General features: G+C 43.8%; 3 protein-coding genes across 4 annotated transcripts; 2 read left to right on the forward strand and 1 right to left on the reverse strand.

Annotated features, from left to right (window-relative positions):
• Nucleotides 1–42: 42 nt before the first annotated feature.
• TXNDC17 (thioredoxin domain containing 17) lies at nucleotides 43–2,675 on the forward strand. The gene is made up of 4 exons (XM_006274009.4): nucleotides 43–224; nucleotides 456–537; nucleotides 1,495–1,570; nucleotides 2,406–2,675. The coding sequence occupies exons 1-4, from the start codon at nucleotides 83–85 to the stop codon at nucleotides 2,472–2,474; spliced, it is 369 nt and encodes a 122-aa protein (XP_006274071.3). The 5' UTR covers nucleotides 43–82; the 3' UTR covers nucleotides 2,475–2,675.
• Nucleotides 2,676–4,488: 1,813 nt separating this feature from the next.
• On the reverse strand, nucleotides 4,489–11,866 carry MED31 (mediator complex subunit 31). Its single transcript, XM_006274021.4, has 4 exons — nucleotides 11,767–11,866; nucleotides 9,726–9,803; nucleotides 8,521–8,617; nucleotides 4,489–6,561 (listed from the first exon to the last, which is right to left on the reverse strand). The coding sequence occupies exons 1-4, from the start codon at nucleotides 11,774–11,776 to the stop codon at nucleotides 6,369–6,371; spliced, it is 378 nt and encodes a 125-aa protein (XP_006274083.2). The 5' UTR covers nucleotides 11,777–11,866; the 3' UTR covers nucleotides 4,489–6,368.
• Nucleotides 11,587–19,988, forward strand: LOC132244834 (uncharacterized). 2 transcript variants are annotated; one of them, XM_059717361.1, is made up of 4 exons: nucleotides 11,587–11,669; nucleotides 12,713–12,898; nucleotides 17,534–17,642; nucleotides 18,497–19,988. In XM_059717361.1, the coding sequence occupies exons 2-4, from the start codon at nucleotides 12,734–12,736 to the stop codon at nucleotides 18,766–18,768; spliced, it is 546 nt and encodes a 181-aa protein (XP_059573344.1). In that variant the 5' UTR covers nucleotides 11,587–11,669; nucleotides 12,713–12,733; the 3' UTR covers nucleotides 18,769–19,988. The 2 variants fall into 2 exon arrangements, with proteins under 2 accessions (XP_059573344.1, XP_059573343.1); XM_059717360.1 differs by lacking the exon at nucleotides 11,587–11,669 and adding an exon at nucleotides 12,010–12,181.
• Nucleotides 19,989–20,683: the final 695 nt, after the last annotated feature.

The raw sequence follows: 20,683 nt of genomic DNA on the forward strand, positions 1-20,683 counted from the left end.
GGCGCGTAGGCAGGGCAACCGCCGCCGCGGGGGCTGTCGGGAGCGGCGGCTACGGGTGCCGCGGGCGACCAAATCGGGCGCCATGGGCTGGGAGGAGAAGCCGGTGCGTGGCTACGCGGAGTTCGCGCGGACGGCGCAGCAGCACCACGGCCGGCCTATCTTCGTGCTCTTCAGCGGCGACAAGGACGCCGCGGGCCACAGCTGGTGCCCGGACTGCGTCACGGGTGAGGCCCGCCCGGCTCTCGCCCCCTGCGCCAGCAGTACGGCGGGAGGGGAGGGGATGCCGGGTCCCTGCACACGCAGCGTGGACGGGTGATGCGCACCCGAGGGTCTAGAGGGTTGTTTCCCGGGGGACCGGTTTGTCTGGAGCGGGAGGCGGACAGGCGGGCTCGCTGGCGATAGGAGCGGTTTTATCTCAGAGGTGGGACATTAACGCTCTCAATAATACCGTTTAGCTGAACCGGTGATACGGGGCGAACTGCACAACATGCCGGAGGGATCCATATTCATCTACTGTCAAGTGGGAGACAGAGCCTAGTGAGTACCGGTGCTTCCTGCTAACCGCCCCTGCTGCTTTGTGCCCGGATAGCCAGGGCGTTAGGCGAAACACACCCACTCGGTCCCAGAGGTGTCTTTCTTCTCTCAAGCCCTGGGCTGGTGTAGGCCTCGAGTTAACGATCTGTATCTTCGTCACGACAAACTGCCAAAAATCAGTTCCTTTTATAATGTAGGACCGTACCTCTAAAGTAATGCAACGCAATTGAACTTGAAAAGTTACGCCTTCTTGGCTTTTTATCCTAATAGGAGCGCAGGCAGTCCTCGGACTTACGACACAATCGGTTCCTGAAAACCGCGTCTTAAGTCAAAATGTAACTCGGAACCGATTTTCTCATAAGCAGCAATATTATAAATGGGGGATTGGTTCCTGAACCAAGGCCTGATACCCTATTGTCACCAAAAACACCCCAGAATTTTGTACTCAATAAATTATTGATGAGTAATGTAGCTACGTTAATGTATTTATATTGTAAATAGCAGTCATATTGATTTGGAAGGACTTCTTTGAAGCGACTTTGCTGGACGCTTTGAAGGGCTCTTGGGTGGAGCCTTCTCAGGAGTCTTGGCTGCAGGTTTTTCTGGAGTCTCATCTGTTTTCTTAAAGAAAGCATCCAAGGAAGTTTGTTCAGATGGTCTCCAGGGAGATGAGTGACACAGCAAACTTATTCACTGGCGTGGCGTCACATCGGATCAAGCGTCATGAAGTTGAAACAGGGTGTCAATTTATAAACGTATAAGTCGAGGACTGCCTGTATGAGCTTTGCACTTTATGATGGCTTAAACCTGCAGAGGGTGCTCCACTGCGGTCTTTTGGGCTCGTTCTGTATACTAGCGATATGCAAATCAGGCAGCGCGCCAAGAAAACAGAAACTCCTTTTGTTTCAATAGCAGATGGAATGTTAGAAAACTTTAGCTAATCGTTCTTTTTCTAAACAGCTGGAAAGATCCTAACAACGAGTTCAGAAAGAATCTGAAATTAACTGGAGTGCCTACACTACTTAAATATGGGACTGTAAGTACTTTCTCTGACATGGTTGAATTTATGCCACATTTAAGTGAAAACCTGTTAGATCTTGTCAGTTTGAACTACGTGTTCTGCACACAACACTTCCGGTGTTCTGTGGAATTGTCTAAAGCAGAGCAAACAGTTAAGAACACTTTAATCTCCTCCCCTGCAGCTAATTCACTGTTTCAATATCTGTCAGTAGAGACTGTTCCTCTTTCTGCAGTTCTGCTTGTACTAGTGATCATGGAGAAACTACTAAAGCTCATTCATACTCAGTGTAGCGGAGCATCCACAATTGTGGCCAGATTTTCAGAAGGGTTTTGAACCAGCTGAAGAATTAAGGTAGCTTTCCAATCTATAATATGCAGTTCAGTTCCTCCTCTCTAGACAAGATAAGCCACTAGATGCTCTTGAAGTAGAACAAGTGATAACAAAATTACTACTTCTGACCGAAGCTGATTAAAAGTGATCTCCAGAGCTAAAATGCCGGCACAGTAAACCAACAAACAAGATCATTCTCTGGCAAGTTAAGGTTTAACTCTAAATTGTGTGAATCTGAAGGAATGGCATCTTGAACATTTGTACTTTGTAAACCAGCATATTTAAAAACAGACTAGCAGGGAAGCTGGTGAATAGCAAACATGAAGGTATTTTAACTTTGTAAGGAAAGGATCTCTGCATGCCCTATATAGTTTAGACAAAGCGGAAGGAAACCCAGCTTATGGAACACTACAGTAGTCTTCATGCGTAGCTAGTAAATACCTCTGTTGTGCAAGGAACTTGTTCAAAATGTCTTTAATTTACCTTTTCTGGAAAGATAAATTTGAATTCTCTTTTGCAGCCTCAGAAGCTGGTAGAAGAGGAATGTTTTAAGGCAGACCTTGTTCGCATGTTGTTTACTGAAGATTAAGTCTGGACTCTTCAGTAGTCAATCATTTATCTAGAAACTGGATGTTTGTATCTTCTGACTGTAGTAGATTTTACAGAGTCAATTTCATCTGCTGGCCAAAACACACATCATGAAATTCTGGGTGCAGATCATGTGAGGGGAATGTGAAACACTAAGGAACTGTAATCTATGCTTTTGCTGAATTAAATTCATTTGCAACAACCCATGTATCAGTCTCTTTGGAAAAAGTAATGTTAATTATATGGCTTGCTATATATAAGAGATGTCTGAGAAATAGGCAGAAAACACTTAACCCTATATGGTTTCACTTCCCAAATGGTGAATGTACAAAATTAACTATTTTTCCCCTGTTCAGTGTAATGACATGCAAATAGCTTTTAACCAAGGAGTTAATCAACCTGGTTAATAAGACTTGTGACCATAGTCAGATACTAGCTGTTTTGGAGTAAAAGTCAAACTGTAGCTCATTCTTTTACAAGAACAGTTACATTAAGCAGTAATACACACAAATACAGTAACTTTACCAACTTTATAGATTCACAGAAGTAGGGTCAGAAGGGACCTTGTAGATCATCAAGTCCGACCCCCTGCCCTGGGCAGGAGAGAAAACTGGGCTCAAATGACCTCAGCCAGGTAGACATCAAGCCTCCTCTTAAAGACCCCCAGGGTAGGAGCCAGCACCACTTCCCTTGGAAGTTGGTTCCAGATCCTAGCCGCCCTGACTGTGAAGTAGTGCCTTCGAATGTCTAGTCTAAACCTGCTCTCTAACAATTTATGGCCATTATCCCTTGTTACCCCATGGGGCGCTAGGGAGAACAGAGCCTCTCCCAAGCCCTGCTGGTCCCCCCTGGTGAGTTTATAGATGGCTGCCAGGTCCCCCCTCAGCCTTCTCTTGTGAAGGCTGAACAGGTTCAGGTCCCGTAGCCTCTTCATAGGGTCTGCCCTGCTGTCCCCGGATCATGCGGGTAGCCCTCCTCTGGACCCTCTCAGTACTGTCCACATCCCTCCTGAAGGGCAGCGTCCAGAACTGGACGCAGTACTCCAACTGCAGCCTCACCAGTGCCACATAGAGGGGGAGGATCACCTCGGCCCTGCTTGAAATGCATCTGTGGATGCATGACAAGGTACGGTTAGCCCTACTGACTGTGACCTCGCATTTTCGGCCCATGTTCATCTTGGAGTCAATAATGACTCCAAGATCTCTTTCTGCCACCATGCTCTCAAGAAGGGAGTTTCCCAGCTTATAAGTGTGCTGCTGGTTCCCACTGCCCAACTGCAGCACCCGGCACTTGTCAGTATTGAGACCCATTCTATTTTTGTTAGCCCACCCCTGTAACCTGTCCAGGTCCTGCTGTAATCTGTCCTTCCCTACTAGCGTGCCCACCTTACCCCAAATCTTGGTATCATCAGCAAATTTAAACAGGCAGCTTTTTATCCCGTCATCCAAGTCACTAATAAAGAAATTGAACAGTGCGGGCCCAAGGCCCGAGCCCTTCTGGTCAAAAAAGACCCGTCCACCACTACCCTCTGAATACGACCCTTCAGCCAATTTGCAATCCATCTGACTGTAGGCATCAATGCCACAGTCACCTAGTTTTTTTATGAAATGGGGTGGAAGACAGTGTCAAAGGCCTTGCTGAAGTCCAGAAAGACTATATCCACCGCGATACCTGCATCCAATGCTTTTGTGACCTGATCGTAGAAGGCAATCGGGTTGATCTGACAGGACCTGCCCCTAATGAAACTGTGCTGGTTGCCCTTGAGCATCATCTCTGCTGCTGGCCCATCACAGGTGTGCTCCTTGATGATCTTCTCAAAAGAGTTTCCCCAAGAAATTTGCTTATAGATTCTCTACTTAAAAAACTGAGTTACAGTTATTAAAGGAAAGGAATACAATTAAGTCAAAATGCAAGGGGAGAGCAGCCTACTCTGCAGAAACACTGCATAGCTCCTCTAGAATTCATTCCATGGTACTAAGTATGATACTACCCCGCATCATGAAAACATACTATAGTTGTACACTCAAGATTAATTTATTGAAATAGTCAGGGTGCCTAGATACAGCTGGAGAGCACAATATAGCTATTTGAAATTAAAAAATGAATAATCAGCAAGACTGTGAACCTTGACTGTTAATAAGCTTATGCCCCAAATCATGATAGATAAAGGAAGTGACAGCTCACTCAAAGTCAACTGATGATTTTTTTATCCCATCAGACTTTTTTTCTCTAGTGCTCTAGCATGAGTTTTCTAGAACAGTGGTACTCAACTTAATAGCTGTGCAGTCCAGACAAGTGACATGAGGTTGGCCCACAAACCAGATCCCACATGGGATTGATCTGTAGGTGTGACCAGTCCAAACCCATGTGCAGGGTGACATTAGTCAGCCTGTAGGGCTCCTCACAGGTCCAGCAATTTGGCAGCAGAGCAGCAGCAAGTAATGCTGCCACTACTCCTCTGCCCCCAAATTGCTGAACCTGTGAGGAAGAGTGGACAAAATGATGCAGATCTGTGGACTGGTGGTTGAGCACCACTATTCTAGAAGCAACTGGATGCCTGTTTTACTAACGCACAGAAAGCTGCTTACACAAGACCAACAATCTCGTTCTACATACTGCGGTCACTAAAATTTTGAAAGATTAAAAATAAGTTATTCCATGATGCAGAATAACAAAGAATAGAAAATTGAATATGGAGATGCTCTTTGGAGCAAAGATCACTTCACAGAGCCACAGTGGTAGGAACAGGAATATGCATTATAGCACAATGAATCTGAAAATTTGTTCAGTTAATTGCTAATGTAAGAATGGGTTGTCAGTATTTTACTCTGGCTTTGTAAGAGTGTTACTGAGGACAGCCAGTCAGACATTGGAAAGTATCCAGCCTGCATTTAACCTTTCCTTCAAAACAAAGCTCCATCCAGTTCTGCACAGCACAAACACATTAGAAGTTTAGGCAAGACAAAATACTCTCACACCTTTTGCCATGAATCATCCTAGCTTCTATCACATCACAGAGAAATCTCTTTTAAGATTAAGACCAGTTTCCTCCAATTCTTGTTATACCCTTCCATCAGGGTAAAAAGGATAAAATCCTTGACAACTGCCTTCAGTAGTTGGGTTATTATGTACAATTATTAGATGCCTGCCTCCTTTGAACCTACAAGAAGCTGAAAGGTTCCCAAACCAGCTGCATTAAAGATAAATGCTTCTCTACCTTCTGAAATACCAGCAACATACTTCAGAGAAGCAACTACCTGAGAGCAGCCTTTATAAATTCTGCCAACTATTAGCGGTCTAAATTAATACGTTAATTTTCCTGGAATAGATATTACGGTTCTTTTGTAGCTGCACCACCTCTTTTCCACTGATAAACTTTACACTTAACAGTGCTAGAAACCTCCCTTCCCCGAACAAATATTTTAGCTGTTGTAAATTTGGTTTCCTCTGTTAAAATGTTGGTAAAAACAGCAGCACTAGACAAGGAATCATTAACAAAAGTACAGCAGCAGTCATAGCCACAGCCTTGCTTCAAGATGGGCATGTTCACAATTAAGGTTTTCTGTAACACATGCGATTACATGGCTTTGATACCCACGTGATAGGCGCTTAAATAACTCTATTAAATTTTCAAAGCAGATCCATCAACAGAGATGTAAGTCTGCAGTTAATCTTAAGACTTTGTCCTTACTACAAAATACATATCAGCTACACCGCACTGAAATGGATACAAGTTGCTCCTAGAAAAAGGTCACTCAATAACCAAAAAAAAAGTTTTCTATTCACATACACACATTATGTACATCACTAAGACCAAACCTACAAAATTCAGTCTATTTTTCTTCAAACTATAAACCAATGTGAAGTTCATGCTGCCACAGGTTATCCAGAATTTTCATTTGACTGAAGTGTTGTTCTGTTGTTGCTGCTCTGCTAGTGCCTGCTGAAGACGCATTCTTTTCCGCGAATAATGTTGCCAGTGAAGAATCTGTTGTTCATCAATAAATTTAGCACACTGGGCATTTACCAGTTCTTTACGGAAGTGTTCATACTGAAGCAGCTCTAACATGTGTAAACACTGAGGATACCTAGATTAAAAACAAACAGGTGTATTTTAATTCAAACTTTTACATGGCAGACCATTGCTAGATCTAATATGTCATTTTACTAACATATTTCCAATGTATTATTTTACAATTTTAATATGTAGATCAATGTTTTTTGGCCTGTGGTCAGTGGACCCCTGGAGGTCCAAAGACTATGTGTAAGGGGTCTGCAAAAGATGACTGATCAAGTTTGCAAATACCCAAACTTACAATTACATTTTTTAGGGATCCGCAAATGAAAAGGTTGTAAACCACCAAAACAGATATTTACAAAATCTGAGGCACTTCTGCTCATTAGAATTCAAGCCATTCATAATGATAATATGAATTAAGATAACATGAATTATTTTACAGAAGAAAAGTAGCACCACCATCAAATAGAGGGCTTCTAGGTTTATCTGTTTATTTACTTTCTTATAAACCACACCACACTAAAGATATCAGTTATGCTGCCAATACTTTCAGCCTCCAGAGTGAGAAACAGGGAGTCCAATCAAACCATTATACCAATACAATTTTCACTTTGGGCATTACACTTGTATGGGCAGTCAGTGTTCGTATTAGCTACTATGCATCAACTCTATGGCCCGGCACACACAAACAGGGGTGTGCCCACAAGTAGTTTGTGCCAAAGTGCATGTCCCTGCCCGTGTGCTTTGCAGCAGGACACATTGTTTCACTACTCCATATGCTGCATGGGAGGGCTGGCTGGGATACAGAGTGTCTCAGCAGGGGCTAGCCTCCCCCTGTGCTGAGGCATCCTGTGCCCCGACCAGCCAGGGAGCAGGGATGGGGGAGCAGGCAGCCCAAGGTTCCCCAATCTGTGTGCACTGTGGAGTCCCCGCATTCAGACACCCTACACCCCAGCCAGCCACTCCCCACCTGGCTGGGGCACAGTGTACCTCAAGGCGGGGGAGCAGGCAGCAGCTGGCTGGGACACAGTGTGCTTAAGCATGGGGGATCCATGTGCCTCAGTGCAGAGGTGCCGCCCATGATGAGGAATGTGGAGACAGAACCAGCAAGCTGAAGGCTGCCTGCTTCCCATCAAGGCACTCTGCAGCTGGCTGGGGCACAGTGTACCTCAGCGCAGGGGCTCCATAGGCCTCAGCGCAGTGGAGCCCCCACACTGAAGCACGCGGAGACAGGAGAGAAGCCATCCCAGGCCTGCCTGCTTCCCCGGGGAGTGGCTGGCTGAGACACAGGGTACCTCAGCACAGGGGCTCCACAGTGCGCAGAGACAGGGGAGCAGGCAGCTTAAAGTGCTTGCCACTTTGGCACAGGTTGCACTGCTTTTTTCCAGGATTTTTTTTTTTTTTTTTTTTTTTTTTTTTTTTGCTACTGGGAAATCCTGGTAGCAAATTTTGCCCCAGCACTGGAAATTAATGTGCAACTTGTGCTGTTTGTGGCGCTGTAAAGAGGCTTGCAGTGCCACAAACCACACATGCCTGCACATCTGGATCCAGCCAATAACAGTATTCAGTTTCTGAACTGTGCGTGTAAAAACAGAACTAGAAAGATCAGCTTTCACAAAATCTTACAGAAAGTTGTTAAAGCTGTTAATCTTAGAGAAGGCTATTAAGAAGTATGCAAAAAATCTCATACTTTTTTTGGTGTTGCTTAACAACTCTGCAAATGTGTTTTTTGAGACTGTCTCATGCTTTAAAGCACCAAAATGTTCAAGAATAATATTAGCTATCAGCAGATGCCAAGGCAGTTCATACAGCATACCAAAGTAAGGGCAGGACTAGTGAGAAAAGTCCTACCCATTTGTCCAGAAAATTATATATACAAGCTGTTCTGATGCCTAGATTACAAGTGAATCAAAACATGAATTAAAACTACACATGAAAATCAAATATCGGTGTACTGTTATATAGCGCACATTGTAAGGTATTTATCACATTATTATATGGCATAATGCAAAATAATATAAATACTTACTTTAGGTATTTGGCATATTCAGGCTCCTTCCAGTAAAGTAAATATTTAAGATAATTTACAAAAGCTTTGTCTTTGAAGTATCCTCTCTGTGCAAGAACTAAAACAAGAAACAAATAAAAATGTAAAAAAGGAAATGACTGCTAAAATTTCACAAACAAATTTACACGCCACCCAGAAGAAGCATCTGTTGTTAAAAGAGTACTTCTATTTTTTTTTTTTAAATCAACTCTTGTTACAAAAATCAGAATTGTAATGAAAAGCTGAACAGGTATTCCTTGTTTCTGGTAAGTTTATTCTGCATATGGCTAGCACTCCGGGCACAGGGAATTTGATACTTTCCCCTTTTGGTGTGTGTCATTTACCCAGTAATAAAAGCATATGCAATGTTTTAAAACTAGGAAATATTGATTGTAAAATAATAGAACACTGGTAGAGAGCTTCAGGGTGGGTACAGTACCTGCACCTGAAACTATTTTTAAATAAAAATTTCAAGTTGACACTATCCCCATGGATACATTTAAAATGTCTCCTTGATATATTCCCATGGCTTTTAGCAATTTACTTAGATATTCATATTGGCATCTATTACCAAGGCACCTGCATGCAGTTCATAAATTAAAGTAATTGTTACACAAAATAGAACATTGCCTATTAATAAAAAACCCATTCCTACTTGGCCAAAGGAATTTTATGAATTAAGCAAACTTCATATTATCACTAGGTTAAATAATTCAGCCCCCTTTTTTTGTATTGCTCCCCTTCCCTCTATTATGCATTCCAAGAATAGGAAATACAGTTAACAACAGTAAAAGCCCTGTTATCCAGCACAAGTGGGGAATGGGGAGGTGCTGGGTATCTAAAAATTCTGGTTACCTGAGGCCAACAGTTTTTGGCCAGGGGGGTGGGGTAAGGGTGGCAGCAGCACAGGGTGGACATTTTGGCCAGACGCAATGCAGGGAGGAGGTGGTGGTGGCAGCACAGGGTGGATGTTTCGACCAAACACAAAGTGCTGGCAGCACTGGGTGGTGGCAGTAGCAGTGGCGGCCACCACGTGCGAGCTTCCCTCCCCACCCCAGCACCGTGTCTGGCTGGCTGGCCGAAATTCCGGTTAACAGAGTATTCTGGTTAGTAAAATGATGGATAACAGGACTTCTACTGTAATATTAATTTTTCACATACCCACAGTTGAAATTTCAACTACTTACAGTTGAGGTAATTTGGGTTTGCCAGACACTGGACAAATTCTAACTCTAGCTGGAAGCGAAGTCGATTTCCAGTATCATCTGAAACAGAGGAAGTAGATCAGAAAAAGGAAGCTCAATCTACAAAGACCATAACTAGGAAAAAGCTATTAAGGATCTGATGTCAGATTATGTTGCTCAACTATCTGAGACAGTAAGAAACAAGCAATGTATTCCCCAAAAAGATTCAGATTCGTTTTGAAAAATGGCTCTTGCCAGTTTTTAAAAGTTGTGTCAAAAGAATCGTGTGTGGCCTTGAAATTGAAAGGGAAAAATGACTACTGACTGACCACAATGCAGAACCAGGGGCTAATGAAAGCTGCATTTAGTTTTCCCTTTGAATGTTAGCAATTTTTTACCTCTTACCTGCATGACATGAAAACCTCACTCTCTAATTTTGCACCAAGACTTTAACAAGAGCTTGAGACATGGGTTACTCTGGAAAGAGACCAGTTTTGATTTAAAGCAGTGATTCTCATCTCAAGGGGGGATGACTCTTTGAAGGGTGACAATGAGATGTGAGGAGATGAGTAGATAAACTCAGACTAAAGACTCAGCCACTCCCCCACCCCCAATGCCATGTCCCTCTGCAGGGAGATAAGACCTGAAATAAATTAGTTTTTGAAGTGGGGTGCAGTGCAATTCACAGAAGTTATGAAAGGGTACCTTGAGTCTAGAAAGGTTGAAAATCACCGATTTAAAGACCTCAGCCAATAGGGAACCTTTATGTTAACTATAGCAACAATTAATTAATAAAGGGTACACTTTACTACGAGTTTAATTTACCTAGCTTTGCCTGACAAAACACTAGGTCTCTTTCTGCCGGACTGACACAGACCACCATCAAATTAGCTCTTAACCTTCTCCAAGATAAGCTAAACAAATTGAGTAGGGCTGCACTGATAAAGATTTTTTTGGCTGATACCAACGGCTGATTATTAACCAGCCATATCGGCCGATACCAACCTGATACTGTCAGGAAGTCGGGGAGGGGGGTCAGGGGGGCAGATTAAGGTCTCCACAGTGAGGGAAGGAGTGGGGCAGGGGCAGGGGCTGACCAGCCAGGACAGTGAATGCAACCTTGGGAGTGGGGTGGAGCCACAGACGCCTCATCGGGGGGGGGGGGGGGGGATGTGGCCCCCTGGATTTGTGTGCACGGTGAGGGCAGGCTCTGGAGGCCAGGGGCTGCACCAGCCTCTTCGGAGGGGCACTGCACTTGGGGTGGGTGGGGGTGGGGTGAGAAGCAGCAATACAGGGAGGGGTGGGCTACAGCCACCCCAAAATCCACATAGCCACCCCCTCCCCAGCACTGCTGATGCCCACCCCGCAGCCCCATCTTGAGTCAGAAAACCAAGGGTAGCCTTGAACATCACAGACTAACCAAAGCATCTATACACACAGAGCAAAGCAGACACAGCACTGGCTTTTGGAAGCTGAGGCTCATTTCACAGCACCTGGCACGTGTGTGTGTCTATCTGTATGTGTGTATCGATCTGTACATGGGGGGGGTCTGTATATAGTAGGGGTATCTGTATGTAGGGGAGGGGGGGTGTATCTATCTGTATGTAGGGGGGTGTGGGGCTGGAAGTCGGGGGGTGTATCTGTGTGTGTGTGTGTGTGTGTACGAAGCATACACCTATATTTGGGGATGCGCACGCCTGCGTGTAGCTATAAATAGGGGTGCACGGGCCGTGTGCATCCATATAGGGATGCACGCCTGTGCGCACACTCACACACCGCCCCCCCAGCACAAGCCGTTGCAGGCCGAGGCCCCCCCGGGCGGGCCGGCCGCCCTGGATCCACTTCTGCCCGCGAGGGCCAAACCCCGCCCGCCCGCTCCCCGGGACCCTCCAGGGCTCCCGCCACAGCAGCGTAAAAGCAAGGCCGGGACCCCGCTCCCGCAGCCAGGTAGGGCCGTGCAGCAGCAGCAGCCACCGGCGGCATCGGAATAGGGGTTGTGGTTGTGGTTGTGGTTGGGGCGGGAGCGACAGAGCCCGACCCTCACCTGTCTCCATGACGACCCCAGCGGATCGGGCCCCGCGGATACAAGATGGCGGCGCCCCGCCCCACCCGGAAGTCGCTCGCCGGCCCGCCCGCGATGCATGGCGGGAGCCGCCGCGCCGGCGCAGACGTGGCCTCGCACGGTTTCCCGGGTAACAGGGCCCCGCTCCGCCCCTAGGAGCGCGCCGCGGGGCTCGCCCGGCCCGTGACGTCACTCGCGCTCTGTTATGACGTCCCTCTTATCCCTAGCTGAATCCTTCCCAATGGCAGCGATGAGGGGGTTACTAGTGTGTTTCACCGCGGTGGGAGCGGCGCGTGCTTTGCAAGCCAACGCGGTTTTTAAAACTTCCAAAACAACCATCCTTTGTAAAAACTGTTTGTCGTTGTTGAAGGGTTTCCCGTCCCGAGAGAAACCCGTGGTATGCGGGAGGCAATGTCCTTTCCCCCTTATAGCGTCCTTTCCCCCTTACCCCAGGGAAAGATCAAGCGTGAGGCCACGAAATGAGTCAGACGCGCCGCAGTAAAGCAGACGGCAGAAAGCTGGACTTTGGGGTTGCGATCCGGGGGGTGAGAAACACGCCGGCAGCACAGTTTCAGCGATCAAAGTTCAGCTTTATTTCAACAGCCTCTCTGTGCACACCGTGGACTTGACTTGCATGCTTTCCAATGGGCTTGCCAAACATTTGAGACATTTTCTGTCAAAAAAACCCCAAAAAAACAACCCCATAGCCAGGCAAAACATTTGTTTCACCGTTACAACTTACAGGGGCAGATTTTGATATTATATATTTTCTGAAGAAACATAACAAATACCGTGTGATCACGTCTATCCCTCGTGACCGATGAGAAGGGTTAAGGTTCTGCCCCGTGTTTACTCGTATCAAAACGTACCAGGTGACCCAGTATCTGCTGAATAAACCAAGAGATTTTAGTTAGCTTTTTCTTTCCAGCTGTTTAAAGCTGCAAGGACGATGGCAGAAACATTTCTGCAAAAGGTGGGTCGTGTAAGCGATCCCAAAGAAATGAGGAGCTTAGCCACCGAGTGGGTCCATGAATCATTTCCAGAAGTCGAAACCGTTTCCACAGAGACGTTACAAAGTTGGATAGAAAACAACCCAGAGGAATTGCTCATTCTGGTAAGTGATCCATTGCATTGCCTAAAAGCAACTTGTCTGCAATTAAAAACAACATGCATTGGTGTCCTGGTCACTCTTCTTCATTTTAAGATGTCAGCGTGTGTGCGTGTGCATGTGTGTGTGTGTTTAAGACAAAGTTCTTTGGGTAGATGCAACATCTTTTATTAGACCAACTAAATACTTGGGAAAATTTGCAAGTTTTCAGGTACAAACAGCCTTCTTCAGGCATAGGGCGGATCTGCTGGTGTTGTGTGCGCTCTCCTGGGTAGAACAGAAGCCAACATGCAAAACGCAGGTCTGTGCAATGCAAATTCATGGCAGTGAGTATCCGACGGGGGGTGGGGGAGGGGGGGGGAATGGTGTCAAAAACACAAATACTCAGCAAACTCTCCCGGTGCCTGAAAAAGGGCATGTGCGCCCAAAAGCTTGCAAGGAATAATTTTTCCAGTTATTGAGTTGGTCGAATAAAAGATATCATATTTACCCAAAGAACCTCATCTGTGTCCTTAGACCAACACCGCTACAACCAACACCCCCAAAACGTGTGTTTAACAAATTTTGCATAACCTCATTGTCCATGTAGAATTTTTGTACTTTACAACTATTCTCCAACTATTTAGGTTGGTCTAATAAAAGATATCAGATTCACCCAAGGAACCTTGTCTGCCTATGTCCTTAGACCAACACGGCTACAACATACACCCGTGTACTTTACGTCAGCATTTTGCATTGGGATTCTTTGAGAAAACAAGTCTCTTACATAAAGGTATTTTAGGGTGTTTACTACCATAGAAAAGCAGCACCTACTTAACCTCATTTCTGGTATATGTCAGTGGCCGCTATGTGTGAGACTACACTTAGATTTTTCACATTGTTTTACCACAGAAGCAGCATCAGTGCTAGATTAAGTGGTGGGATAGCCTGGGTGTGATCATTTCTGCATTTAAATTGCCACTAATACTTCTAGCATTGTGGGCACTGGCAAAACACCACTTTTTGTAACATCTGGATTTTTCTTGGAGATCTCACAGCCCAGATCCCACCCAGCCCAAACTTAGTATCTGAGATTTAATGATGCATAGTATCAGCAGATTGTTTTCCAGGAAAAAAGTAGAGTTACAAAGGGTATATATTCAGTCCCTGGATGGAAACTGAGGCCAGATAAGGTGACCTATATCTTTGGATTTATGGGATCAGGGTTCTAGGCCCAGTTTCCCAGACAGATGTGTTTGTAGATAGATGAAAGATTTATCTAGTATTTGCAAGACATCAATTTATTACAAGCTGATGCTGCACCAACCATGGTTGACAGCGTCCAGTTTGGACGTAAGAGGAGAGAAAGGGTGGGATCTCAAGTAGCTGTAAATCCCTGTTTAAAAGCAGCCAGGTCCTCCAGCCTGTTCCTAAATGAACGTGAACGGTGAAGGTCAACCAGTCTCTGCAGCGAATGCTGTATTCCTCAGAGCTTTGTCATAGCCAGACCATTAATACATGAAATTCTCTGAAAGAGCAGAATGAAGCTGCACAGTTGCACCAGCATCCTGCACAGGAGCCCAGCTTCTGAGGTTGCACACTTATTCCAAAAGTTACAGTTCTGCCTACTATTGCCATGCATGTTCTTCATGTCTGGGCAAAAAATCTACCTCCATGGTATAATGCTGTCACGCTACTTTGATTTCATGAGTCCCACTGTCATCATATTGGATGCCTCCACAGCAACAAAGCTATATACAGACTCACCTAGAACCTGTAACTGATATCACATTGCTAATTTTGTATGTTAAAATATGTTAAGTGTCTTAGCTAGCAATTTTCTATAATCTCATCTATTTCTATCTAACATGGATTTTTTTCTTCCTCCTGGGAATTGGATTATGAAAGTGTCCAAAAATGACTTGTTCTTAGCTTTTTTTAATATAATAGAGTTGCTTTTTTCAGATGAGGTTTCAGTGGTCGTGGAATACTACCATTATCACATAGAAAAGTACGAAGTCACTCCCCGGTAAACACAGACTCCGGGCTAAAAGCAGAGATCAGACAGATCCCACGTGTCAGCTTTTCTATTCTGAAATGTGATTCCTCTCCCAGGAATGACTTCAGAGAAGAAGACCCTTCAGATGGGTTGGTCAGAGGAATGAAATTACCATGTAGTTTTGCCCAGATTGAGTCATGCATCTCAATTTTGGGCTATCAAAGCTGGGAACAAATCAAAAAGTCACAGGAAAAGAACAAAGGTTACATGTTCTGGGAAAAGATTTTGAAATAAAAATCAGTGTAACTATATAGGTATGAGAGGCCTGAACGTGCGACTGTGAACCAGGAATTTTAAGTGCTGACATGGAAACTCCATGTGACTTTAAAAGATAAATTAAACTCAGTTTTTCCATCTACATACATACCCTATATCAGTCTTATCATTTGAAATCCAGTGCCTCAGTTGTTGCTCATGCCAGATCAATGGAAGTATATGTGTAAGTAGAGGCTGCAGACCTGGGTGCTTCAAACCCTTCGAAGGTGCTAAATACTGTTTGCTGTGAATTTTTGGTCCTAGAGTGCCTTCTCTGTGCCACGTATTTAACAAGCAGGTAGAAAGCTAAGTTCAGTGCTCTATAGAAATTAAAACCTGTAGAAGTCTAAATTGCATTATAGCAAGGACACATAGCTCTCGTATGTAATTGCCACAGCACCAAGTGGCAACAAAACTTGAGTTCCTCCCAGGTCAATATAACTCTTCTGTTTAGTGATATGCAAAGACATAGCAAGAGATCTTGCTGAATCCCACAGGTGAAATCCAACCCTGACTGAAGTCCACGGAAGCTTTGCTATAGACTGGAGCAGGGCCTGTTTCAGTTACCATGTATGAGCTCAGGCTAATCCATGCAGAACATATTTAGTTAAGTTCTTATACGTGATATAAGTTATTATATGAATAAATACATTCTATTTTTGAGGTCAAGGGACTGACAGGTAACATACATTTTAAAAGCCTATCCTGTGATATCTTTTGCTAAAACCATCTTCATCTGGAGCTTGTTAGACCCAGTTCTGAGGAAGCTTCATCACATCTGGTTGTCCAAAAGACAGGGATTTTGTGGCTTTTTTTTCAAACACAGGGACATGCGCTCATATAACTGATACTTTCCAATTTCAGAAAACAAAGGGGAATGAGAAGTGATTCTGAGATTAAAGATGCTGCATTTTTTAAAGTAGGGTCCTAAGATATCTTAGGTTTTCTTTTAATGAGTTATAAATTGATTGTTCCCTCCATCTTGTTGAAAACAACAGAAACAGCATTCCCTAATGCTTATTCATCCCAAAGTCATTTCTCAGCATGTTTTTTTATGAAATAGGGACAGAAATCACTGCCTTCCAGCTTAATAAAAGCAGACTGTAAGACCACTCTGCTGTCTTTCATAGTGAATACTTACTGACAAGTTTCATTTTCTAGTGAGAATTCTATAAAACTTGTTCTGGGTGTTTTGTGTTTTCCAGCCTGCCCTTATATTCACCAAGTTCACAGAGAGTGTTACAAAGAATAGATCAGACTCTACCAGCTTTGTCCATGATGCCCCTACTTTGAAATATGAAGCATGATATTTAATCTCAGAATCACTTCTCATTCCCCTTAGTTTTCTGAAATTGGAAAGTCCCAGTTATATGAGCGCATGATCCTGTGTTTGAAAAAAAAAGGCACAAAATCCCTGTCTTTTCGACAACAAGACTTGAAGCTTCCTCAGAGCTGGGTCTGATAAGCTCCAGATGAAGATTGTTTTAGCAAAAGCTATCACAGGATGGGCTTTTGAAATGCATGTTACCTGCCAGTTCCTTGACCTCAAAAATAGAACTCAAGTGAACAGTTAAGCCTTTAATTAAATATGCTCTAACAATCGTGTCAGTCAGTGATAACTATGATCTTGCTTCTATTGAGTTACAATTACAGAGCTGGAGTAAAAAATTGCAGACTTTGTGCTGGTTTGTTATAAATATACCATAATATATACCCTGTTCTCTATTATTTAACCATATTTGAAGCAGGATGTTCTACAGTCTGCACAAATTCTGTCTTACATTGTATGGATAAAGCGTTTCAGGACCGATTAACATAGATAATGACAAGTCGGAGTTTTTAGGCGATCATGTGGAGAGACAGTGACGATGCTTCAATTAACAGGATGAGCTGGGATCCAAGAACTGTGTAATAAATACATAGAGTCCCTGGGATCGCTGGTTTGAATGACAGCAGTCTTCTTTAGCAGCTTCTGAGGTAGATGAACTGTATTAAGATCTTGCAGATGAGATCTTAAGCAACATCCTGTTTTCTCTAGGATGGTAGCTGTTGCAGATCTAATGGCACTCTGCATAAAAGTAATGATTTACTACACTTAGTCAAATTTTCCATTCTGCTCAGTGGACGGTAGATGGTGGGGTGCTGCCTTCATCCTCAAAAGGTGGCTGCATTTGGTGGCACTACATTAAAGTAGCCTGATTCAGCCCATCATATAGACCACTACTCCGTAAGCACATCCCTTCTCTAAAATGGGATTGATGACAAAGCAAATATTACTTATCAGCTATCTTAGGTTTTCTTTTAATGAGTAATAGCTGATTAAAGATTGATCAGTGTTCTGTTCTTAGGACACCCGGAGTCCAGCTGAATATGAAGTCAGCCACCTGCCAGGGGCAATCCTAATTGACCCTCAGACCAATGCTCCACAAGAACTCCTGCAGAAGCAGCTCTCTCAAGGTATATGCGCCGTCTCAGCAGAAATTTCTCAATGTTGTCGCACGCAGGTTTTAGGCTACTTTAAGGGCAGAATATTCAAATGAGCAACAGTAACACAGGACAGATTTTCAGAAGTGCTTAGCTTGTTGGATGGTGGAAATACCAGACAAGCTTGTCAAAGCTTAGCCAGCCCAGAATGGGGGAGCACAAAAGCATTTCCCAAACCTGGAGGGCACTGTCAAACCCGGCTACTTCTGCCGCTGCCATCACTTCTGGCACTACCAAGTGCTGCACATTGCTGTTGCTGGCAGCGAGAGGGCAGCAGAGAATTCAGCAGCAAGAGAAGGATCAGCTGTAGTGTGCAAAACGGTAGGGACATCTGCCTGTTGCACGGACTCACGGGGCCCTCTAAGCCAGTGCTCTGCTTGCCACCCCTGGTTACGCTACTGTGTCCGAGTGACCCATCTATGTTTTCAGTTTAAACTGTTGAATAGAGGCCCTGGTCTATGTCTGTGCATATGTCGTGATTGTTCACAAGATATTCATAGTAACAGCAGTTTTGCCAACCCATGGGAACAAATGCTTTCCATAAAACCCCAGTTCCTGGAGTCAAGTGAATACAAAAGAATCTGAACTTTTAGTTATTTTTTTTTAGTTTCTAGCCATCCTGGCTGACCCCCTAAAGGTTCAAAACCAGCAAGTCAATTCAGGTTTAAGCATCCTTGATACCTTTGAAGCCAACCTCATGATTTTGGAAGGCTTGAGTTTTCCTCATTTGGAGTTGCCTATACCAGGATAATGAGCAAATCCTTGCAGTTTAGACATAACTTTTCATTCAATTTTTGTTTGTTTCTTGTTTCTCTTCTCTCTTTCAGAGCATAATCAACATAAACGCATTATCTGCTACTGCACTGTGGGATACCGGGCCTCCATGACTGCCCAGAACCTGACTAAGGCCTTGTCAAGTGAAGACAGCATAACCCCAAAGCCTGCCCCAAAGATTTATAATGCTGAAGGTGGGCTTGCGAAGTGGGCAACTGAAAGAAAGCAGATGATAGATAAGCAGGGGGGTCCCACTTCCCTGGTTCACCCCTATAGTGCAGAATGGGCAAAACTACTGGAACCAGAGCTGCAGGCCCAGATCTAAATGACTTTGTACAATCTGTAGCTTGAACTCAATTGGGGTCTTTAGGCGATCTTGCAGTACACATAACAACAGAATTTAACTGGTGCTCATAGCAGTTCCCACACTGTTACAGCACTAGTACAGGTGATATAGGAGATGAACATAGATTTTAGCTGCCTTTATTGACGTGAAGATCTACTTATATATACACCAGACCAGATCTTCAGCCTCTGTAAACTGCGGCAATAACTGAAGCCAGGGCAGTTTTACCAGTTTACATCGGTTGAATATCATTGAAATCTAGATTAGCAAGTAAAGAACACATAACAATGCTGAATGACTGACCTGCCTGCCACAAGCTGAGAATATGGAAATTAAGTCTGAAATGCATTGTTACTGCTGAATAGCAGACAAAGTGCAACATAGGCATATTCGTCCTCTTTCCAAAAAAGAAAAGGGGACTTCAGATTTATAAATCTTTCCCTTCCTTCTTCATGTCTGTAACTCTGCTCCCTGTAAGCAGATGCAAAATGTGAAAATTAATATTAGTAGATCAAAGCATGATGGATAGGGATGGCAAAGCAGTGACTTTCTAGCTTCTCTGCTGCTATTTAAATTTGCTAGTGCAATACAGTAAAGGCAAACTTTGCCTTTCAGGGAATATTGTTGTAGCCAATTATCCCGGTAAAGAGAGAGGTGGGGAAAGGTAAAGAAAATGGGAGGATTAAGTGAGAGTACTTTCTGCTAATGAGTAGTTCTAAACAGCGCCCAAAGATTTACCCACATAGGATGAAAATAACTTTAATTCTGGGTGCTTGCAAAGGTGAGGTACAAATAGTTACAGTTTCACGGATGCCTAAATAAATATTTGGGAAAAGTAGAAACCCTCTCTTTAAATGCACTCTAGCCAACCTGTCTGTGCTTATTGTTTGCTCGAATGCCATATAATCTTGCTGAACCTCTGAAGTTCTGAGCAGATATTTCTAAATATACTCACCTCTCAGCGGGATCACTGGACTTTTTTAGCTGAGCGAAAATAGTGCATCGTTGTTTGAACCTCTGTCTTTTCTTAGACCACTTTTCCTTTAAAAAGCATTTGATTGTTATATATACATCTCTGTATGCTTTTATAGAATACTACAACTAAGAGAAATTTGAAACCGTAATTATAATTTCTGAGGCTCCTGATTCTGCAGTCTTACTGCTTTACTCTTGAAAGAAGAATAAATGCTGCAGTTTTATGAGTGCATTGAGGGTTTTTTTTCAATTTCTCTTAACATGCAGACCTATGGCAATGGTTATTAATCAGCGCCTCTCTATGTACTTCAATAGGCTTTGGAGCAGGAATATGTCAGTCAGCAACCTGCTGCAGGATTCATACTGAGCCCACAGATAAGGGAACCCAAGTGGTGGACAAGGAGATTTGGGATTATAGATTAAATCAGTAGTTTGATTAAACATCGCTTGTTTGACTTAAGGACCAAATGCAATCCAGGCAGTGTTTGAAGTGATCAGTAAGCCAAAATAAGTAAACCAAAGGCAAATAGCTCCATCCTCTGAAACAATCTTGACTGGTATTTGAAGACTGAAGCAGAGAGAGACCAAGAGATCATCACAGAAGGGATGTGTAAGGAGCAGTGCCTGTTACTCCCTGCACATCTATGTCTGTTACTCCCTGTGTCTGGTGCTTCTGAGTGTTAGAAGTTGGAGCTCAGAGGAATTATTTTAATTTAGTTCATGTTTAGCTCAGTGGATGCCACTGTTATCATACTCCAGGCTCATGCCCAATTCATTCTTAAATATCCCATTATTACTAAAAATTGGTACGTGACAAGGGCAGCACTAAACCCTCCAAAAAAACCCCCCCAAAAAACAAGAGATGATCTTTGCAGCAGACCTAGCTTAAGGCACTACATTCCCATCCTCAAACAGCTCA

Source organism: Alligator mississippiensis, chromosome 14 (genome assembly GCF_030867095.1).
Source record: "Alligator mississippiensis isolate rAllMis1 chromosome 14, rAllMis1, whole genome shotgun sequence".
Classification (NCBI taxonomy): Eukaryota; Metazoa; Chordata; order Crocodylia; family Alligatoridae; genus Alligator; species Alligator mississippiensis.